Genomic DNA, 8,089 nt, shown 5'->3' with positions numbered 1-8,089 from the left:
CTTCCTTCTTTCCTTCTTTCTTTCTTTCTTTCTTTCTTTCTTTCTTTCTTTCTTTCTTTCTTTCTTTCTTTCTTTCTTTCTTTCTTTCTTTCTTGACTAGGCAATGGGGGTTAAGTGACTTGCCCAGGATCACACAGCTAGGAAATGTCTGAGGTCAAATTTGAACCCAGGACCTCCCATCTCTAGGCCTGCCTTTCAATCCACTGAACTACCTAACTGCCCCCTAAAGAGTATTTTCAATACATTTTTGCCTACTTTAAACGATTGTACATTAATAATGAACACTTGAAAATGAATTTAATTGCATTTTGTTCAGATTTTGCTAAGATATGCTGGAAGAAAGTCTGGAATAGTTATAAAGTTGTTAAAAAATTATCTTAAAATCATCACTTATTGCTGTTTAAATCATCACTTGATGATTCAATATCTGAGATAAAACAAGTTAATCATTTAAAAATATTTCTGGCTAATATTTATTCTTTTTTTCAATCTAATGAGAATCAAACCTAGCTAGAAACTATAGCTAAGGAACTTGAAAATGAAATTACTAAAATTAGGCATGTACTAGAACTAACTTGGGCCTCATACCTTATATGCTGCTGCTCCTGTAAAGGCCACAGAGCTTGAATCATATATGCATTTTCTCCTTCTTCTGGTTTGGCAGAGAGAAATTAGGTAATATTAATTTCTTGCAAGACCTTTCTTTGATGATTGACATTCTTGAAAAGTTGTCATCACCAACTGCATAGCAGTCAGAATCAACTAACATTAAGAAGGCATAAAAATTAAACGCATTATGAGAACTTTGGAAAATTTAAAGGTTGGACTAGAAAGCACAAGTCTCAAGCTGAAGATATTATTAAGTCAGATAAGTTTAAAGACATTCCATTGAATAAAAATAATAAATGTAATGTGCTTTGTAGGAATATGTTTCTAGAAAGAATAACTCAACAAATCTAACCTCAGATACCTCCTAGCTATGTGACTCTGGGCAAGTCACTTAACCCTCATTGCCTAGCCCTTACCACTCTTCTGCCTTAGAACCAATACATAATATTGATTCTAAGATGGAAGGTAAGGGTTTAAAAAACAATTCAACATATGAACTTCTATATTTTATCAGACAGAAGCAATGATGAAATAATTTTTTATTATTTTGATTTATTAGAACCATCTACTTGGCCTCATGAAGTATTAACTTCTCCAAGAATATCTGATAAAAAATTATATATATATATATATATAATTTAAGTGAAATTTTAAAACATGAAATTGATTTGAACAATTTGGGGGATTTAGTAGGTACTATAGAGTCAAACAATGTTCCAATCCTTGTAACTATACCAAAAAGTTAAAAAGAGTGCTATTGTCATCAACAGTATGGAACTTAGAGGTTCCAGTTTAATGAATATAATTTATATGAGGATGAGGACCAGTTTAACGGTAGACCACAGATCAGATTTAAAGACAATGGACTTTTGGGAAAAGAGTGGATTGGGATCTTAGATGGACTACAGATACAAGAGTTCAGCAAAAATCATTAAAAGCATTTAGGAGGATCAATGGGACTTTACCCCCCAAAAGCATTATATACTTTATTATATGTATTATTTTAATATACATGTTTATTATTATATTATTATTTGTTGTATACTATGTATTTTATATTATTCATAAATTATGTACTTTAAGTCCTTTATGTCAGTAAAATTTATAATAAATGTAAGTGTCTATGCACGTGTATGTGTGCATATTACATGTAAATATATATACATAGATATCTATAATATGTGCAGTTCATGGGCTTTTTTTCTGGAGAGATGGCTGCTGAACAGTCACTAACACACCATGTTTGTGCCTCTTCTCTCGTGTAATATTTTGCCAATTAATCATACATACTATGTTCTTCTCCATTGTCTTTTGGATAACGAGCCATTTTAATTTTTCAGATTGAGGTATTCCTTAACTTTTAGCCATAGAACTTCATGGAAATAATATTGATTTTAAAAAGATGGGCCTTTGTTTTAGGGAGAAGCTTGTGGTGAGCCTGAGTTTTGCCCAACTAATCCACAAAAGTCAAACTAAGTAGATGAAAAATGTTTATATTCCTATGCAGATAGACAACCATTGAGCCAATCCATTAGTACAAATACCTTGGACAAATTGCAGAAGGACAATAAAATGGGCCCAGAATTGGAGAGGAGTAAGAGGGCAGGCTGGATTGCCCTTGGGAAATTGTGCAATGCTTTTAGTGACCTCCATGTTTCTTGAAACTCTAATGCACGTCATGTAATACATATTAATAATTTTACATGTTATTCCCTCATGAAGACGGTGACTACATCTTATCTAAACTGTCTTCAGGCCTTATTGTGGGTCAAATGACTTGGGAAAGACTCCCCTGGAAACAGCTGCTCATACTTGCATCTCTGTCCCCAGGAATTTTTCATCTGATTCAGATCAAGAAAGTTCGGAAGCAAGAATTCAAAGAAGAGGCACAAAACTTCCGACTTATCACTAGGACGAATGAAGGTGAGCAGGCCTGCTCTTAGGATATTCCCACTGTGAAGGGGAGACCCAGCCCCTACTTCCAAGTAATCCCCAGAGGCAGGACTCCTGCTCTCAAGGAATTGTAGGTTGGAGATAGAAGGCAGATAATGGTCAGGAGGCTCCTACCATTTGGGAGCCCTTGGATGAGAGGGGAAACAAAGTCACTAACTTCAGAGAACTCCTAGTCTGAAAGGGGACATATAGCCCCTTCCCTCAGAGAACCCCAGGTCCTAGCCCGAGATGCTGGAGAAATGGGGGGAGCTTTGTAATCTTCATCTCCCCACCTAATGTGCCAGCACATTTTTGTTTGTTGTTCAGTTGTTGTTTGACTCTTCGTGATCCCATTTCGGGTTTTCTTGGCAAAGAGACTAGAGAAGTTTGCCATTCCATTCTCTAGCTCATTTTACATATGGGGAAACCGAGGCAAACAGAGTAAAAGGTCTTGTCCAGTATCACCCAGCTAGTGAATGTCTGAGGCCAGATTTGAAATAGGGAGGTGAGTCTTCCTAACTCCATCCACTATGTCATTTAGCTGTTCCACCACCAGCATGCATAAGATCACAAAATGCAAACTGAGTTTAGAGAACCAAAAAAAAAAAAAAGATCTCAGGCAGGTGGAATAAGTCAAAAGAGTCTTCCTGGAGGAAGCTGAACTCTGGAATGCTCTTGGCCAAAGAAGGGAGTGAGGATGTCCAGGGGGTAGGAAATGAGACTGAGAGAATAAGCAAGACTGAGGGGGGAGAGCAGACCTTCCCCTTGGAGTGGTCCCAGCTTGCTGGTGAGGAGGCTGGTGGATGGGCTGTCCACTGGCCCTGACGTCAGTTCCCAGCACAGGGATTCAGGGGAAGGTCCCCAGCCAAGGATTTCTCAATGAGAGTGGGCAGTCCACATTTTTCTGAGACAGGAAGGTTTTAACCCTGAGGGATAGCCAGGGGTGCAGAGGAGGCCCGGATGGTAGAGGGAAAAGCAATGGATTTTCAGTCCAAAGAACTGGTTCTAGATCAAACTCTGATACCACTTTCTAAATCCAGACCAAGCACTCTATCCACGGCAACACATATCACCTAGAACAGGAGGATAGAATTGAAGCTGAGGAGTCATGCCAAGGAGGCAGAGAACTCCACTGGAGGAAACAAGGCAGAAGTAATACTAATACCTGCCATTTAAATAGCCCTGTAAGGTTTACAAATGCTTACCCCACAGCACTCAGTGAGGGCAGGGGGCACAGGTACTATTAATTTGATTTATCAGATGGGGAAACTGAGGCAGGGGGAAAACTGATTTGTATGAAGTTATGTATTTAGTGTGAGAGATAGTAAGGCAGAGAGAGGAGAGAGGATCCACTTTGGGAGTCAGAATGGGTTCAAATCCTCCCTGACTATGATCTATCCCCATGGTGGGACCATGGGCGAGTCATTCTCCGAGACCCCGGCATCTCTGTAAGACTGTTCGAGATGAATTGCCAGTTTATGTCAGTGGAGGGAATTTTTTTTAAACCCTTTCCTTCCATCTCAGAATCAATATTATGTATTGGTTCCAAGTCAGAAGAGCAGGAAGGTTAGGCCATGGGGGTCAAGTGACCAGGGTAGGAGGTCAGATTTGAACCCAGGACCTCCCAACTCTAGGCCAGTGGAGGGAGTTTTTCTACCCCAGGAAATTTAATAAAACTATAAGGACAGACTCCTCCCATATATATATATATATGTGTATATATATATATATATATATAGACAGGTATATGTACACATATACTTAAACATACATTCATAATACATATATGAAAAACACACATATAGATTAGGGCATAAATCCAGTCTGCTCTTACCCACTATCTCACCCACTAAAAGGAAAGAAAGAAATTGGTGCTCTGACTATCACATCTAATGTTCGTTTTACAATATCATTATACTTTAAGGAGAAATGACTTTTCCAAAGTCATCTAGCTAGTGGAGGTTCTAGAGTGCCAACCTAGATCTCCTGAAAACAAACTCACTCCTTTTCCCACTATCCTGGAATCCAGATAATGTCCAATCTCACATGCCTTCGGAGCGGTGGAGCTTGAACCCTTAATCACAGCATCCTTAATCAAGCAATATCTGAATCCAAGAATCTTTAGGGTACTCCAAAGCCCGAGATTCTATATCCCCATTCCCAACCCTCCATAAATGCTCTTCTCGTTTCCATTCTTCCCTACTGTGAGCTTCTTGAAGTCACAGGTCATGTCTTATATGAGCAGAGTCTTTCCCCACAGTAAGCAATCAATGCAAATTGAATTAAATTTATTCAATTTCTTCCTTCCAGGTCACTGGAATGTCTTCCGAGCCCAGGCTGCAGAGCTGAAGGTGACAGCCAGCCCAGACAAAGAGACCAAGACCTTATAATAGAGCCCTAGATATTTGCATATATGAAATCTATATAATTATTATATATTAATAAAGAAGTTGCATTATCATGGAGGCTGGTCCTAAGAAGTGTTGCTATTTGTTCAACAGCCTTGATTCTCTTTCCTAGCCCCAGGATGGTCTCTAAACATCCCTTCTCCATTCATAGATAATGGGAAAGAGTAACCCCTGTTTTCATGCAATGTGAGGGAGTTGTAGATTATCAAAGCTGGAAGGGATACTAGAACATGACATGTCAGAGTTGGGAAGATCCTTAGAACATAGAAGGTCAGAGTTGAGAGGGACCTTAAATCATGGAATATAAGACGTTAGAACTGGAAGGAATCTTAAAACACGGCATATCCAATATTGTTAGAATATGGAATACAGAATATTAAAACTGGAGGGATTCTGGATCATAGAACATAGGATGTTAGAACTAGAAGAGAACTTAGAATACAAGTGTGTAGACTGTCAGAGCTACAAGGGAGCTTTGAACAGGGAACATAAGATGCCCAAGAGCTGGAAGAGACCTTGTGGAATGTCCGAGCTTGGAAGATTCTTAGAATACAGAATGTCAGAGATGAGAGGGATCTTAGAACATGGAACATAAGATATTAAGGCTAGAAGAAACATTAGGACATAAAGAGTATTAAAATGTGAGAGCTGGGAAGATCCTTAGAACATGGAATGCCCCAGCTGAAAGGATGTCAGAGCTGGGAGAGATCTTAAAGACCATTTGGTTAAAGAATCACGTAACCTCAGAGTTGGAGTGAGCCTTGAGAGGCCAAATAATCCCTAAAAAGGAATTCCCCCAACCAACATCCCCAACCAGTTGTCAACTAGACTCTACTGAAAGAGTTCCAAGACCTATTGCCTTCCAAGGTGGCCCATTTCACTTCTGCAATCTCTAGCCTCTGGGACCAAGAAGAACAAGTCTAATCTCTCTTTCAGATGATAATTCATCAAATACTTGATGACAGTTATCACATCTCCCTTTCTTCACAGAGGAGGAAGCTGGGACCCAATAAAAGAAGTGTCAGAGCTGGAATTTGAACCTATATCTCCTGACTCCAAGTTCTACTTACTGGGCCACACTCTCCCCATCTATCATTCCTCAATGTAGTTAATGCTCCTCCAGATACTTCCACTATCTACTTCTGGGCACCAAAAATTGAATTTAAGAGATTTTTAGACACTGGGTGCCTAGAGTGGCAGTGACAGAATTATAGGATCTTTGAACTAGAAAGGGGACTCAGAGATCATCTAATCTAACATCTTTCTCAGTATAGAAGGAAAAAGGAAAAACTACAAACTCTAGGCAAGATGGATTTTCTTTGATTCTTGGCAAAATTCTAGAATGTATTTTAAAATAATAGACAAGGAAGCAGAGACCATAAAGAACCAACATGCCTTCATCAAGAATAGATCATAGGTGGGGCAGCTGGGTAGCTCAGTGTATTGAGAACCAGGCCTAGAGATGGGAGGTCCTAGGTTCAAATCTGACCTCAGACACTTCCCAGCCGAGTGACCCTGGGCAAGTCACTTGATCCCCATTGCCTACCCTTACCACTCTTCTGCCTTGGAACCAATACACAGTATTGACTCCAAGACGGAAGGTAAGGGTTTAAAAAAAAAGAAAAAAGAATAGATCATAGGAGCAGCTTAGTGGATTTAGAGTCAGTCCTGGAGACAGAAGGTCCTGGGTTCAAATGGTCCTCAGATATTTCCTAGCTGTGTGACCCTGGAAAAGTCATATAACCCCAATCCCTACCCATTACCATTTTTCTGCCTTGGAACTGATCCTTAGTATCAATTCTAAGACAGAAGATAAGAGTTAAAAAAAGTAAGCCATGGGAGAGTATGGTAGGGTCAGCCTGGGAAGTCCTTAATTCCAGACTAACTTTATTTCCTTTTTTGATAAGATTACTAGACTGATAGATTTTTTAAAAATACTGTAGATATATTCTTCACAGATTTTAGTAAAGCAATTGAAAAAAAGTTTCTTGTTTTATCCTTGTGGGCAAGATACAGGTATATGAGCTAGAAAGTAGTATGGTATAGATAGATTCGAAATGGCTGAACATCTGGAGCCAGAGAGAAGTCATTATTGATGGGAGGCCAGCTTAGAAGGAGGTCTTTAGTGGAGGGCCCCAAGGATTGTGCCTGGCCTGTGCCCTTTCACATTCTTACCCACAACTTGGATGAAGGGATAGGTGGAATATTTATCAAAATAGCAGATGACCCAAAGCTGGGAGGGATAGCTAATATTTTGGATGGCAGATTCTAAATCCGAAAGGATATTGGTAGGCTAAAACACTGGGTAGAATCTAAGAGAGCAAAATTTAACAGAGAGAGTTATAAAGCCATCTCTCCACCCCCATCTTCATCCCCCAGTGCTGCTTAAAACTTGATCACAGTTTTCGGTGATTTTACCCAGAATACAAAAATTCCTGAATTAGCTCACACAAGTAAATATATATATGAACAATTTATATATTCTAAATAGGAAGTAATCAACAGAGGAAAGGTACTTAAGAGAGGTTGGGATAAGCTTCCAGGAGAAAGTGGGATTTTAGATGGAACTTAAAGGGAGCCAGAGAAACTAAATGGTGGCGATGAAGAGGGAGAGCATTCCAGCCATGAAATTGCTATGGTACAATCCATACATGCTGAACCAGAAGTCAAAAGAAGTGGATTTGAGGGCCACTAGGTGGCACAGTGGATAGCGAGCCAGGCCTGGAGTCAGGAGCCCCTGGGTTCAAATTTGACCTCAGACACTTCCTAGCTGTGTGATCCCTGGCAAGTCACTTAATCCTGATTGTCTAGCCTCTGCTGCTCTTCTACCTTAGAATTGTTCCTGGGATATAAAGTAAAGCTTTAAAAAAATAGAGGTAGATTTGAATTTTGGCTCAACTGCCTACTGGACAAGGTACCACACTTTTCTGAATTTCAATTTCCTTGCCTCCAAAGTGAAGACAATGATATTTGCACTACCTTCTGGTGTTGTAAGTACCCTGTATAACTTAAAGAAATACTGCCTGGGCAAGTCCTTGCTGTTCTTCCATCTTAGAAATTATACTAAGAAAATAAGGGGAGAGAGAGAGAGAGAGAGAGAGAGAGAGAGAGAGAGAGAGAGAGAGAGAGAAAGAAAGAAC

At 39.5% G+C, this 8,089-nt stretch overlaps 1 protein-coding gene across 1 annotated transcript in view; it reads left to right on the top strand.

Annotated features, from left to right (window-relative positions):
* The window catches only part of CHRDL2 (chordin like 2), a 79,755-nt gene extending 74,824 nt beyond the window's left edge, over positions 1-4,931 (top strand). Inside the window, exons 10-11 of the mRNA XM_044665988.1 lie at positions 2,440-2,532; positions 4,852-4,931. Coding sequence (XP_044521923.1) covers positions 2,440-2,532; positions 4,852-4,931 — 173 coding nt within the window. The remainder of the gene's footprint in view (positions 1-2,439; positions 2,533-4,851) is intronic.
* Positions 4,932-8,089: the final 3,158 nt, after the last annotated feature.

The sequence above is a fragment of the Gracilinanus agilis genome, chromosome 3, assembly GCF_016433145.1.
Source record: "Gracilinanus agilis isolate LMUSP501 chromosome 3, AgileGrace, whole genome shotgun sequence".
Classification (NCBI taxonomy): domain Eukaryota; kingdom Metazoa; phylum Chordata; class Mammalia; order Didelphimorphia; family Didelphidae; genus Gracilinanus; species Gracilinanus agilis.
This window is presented reverse-complemented; position numbering and strand designations above follow the sequence as displayed.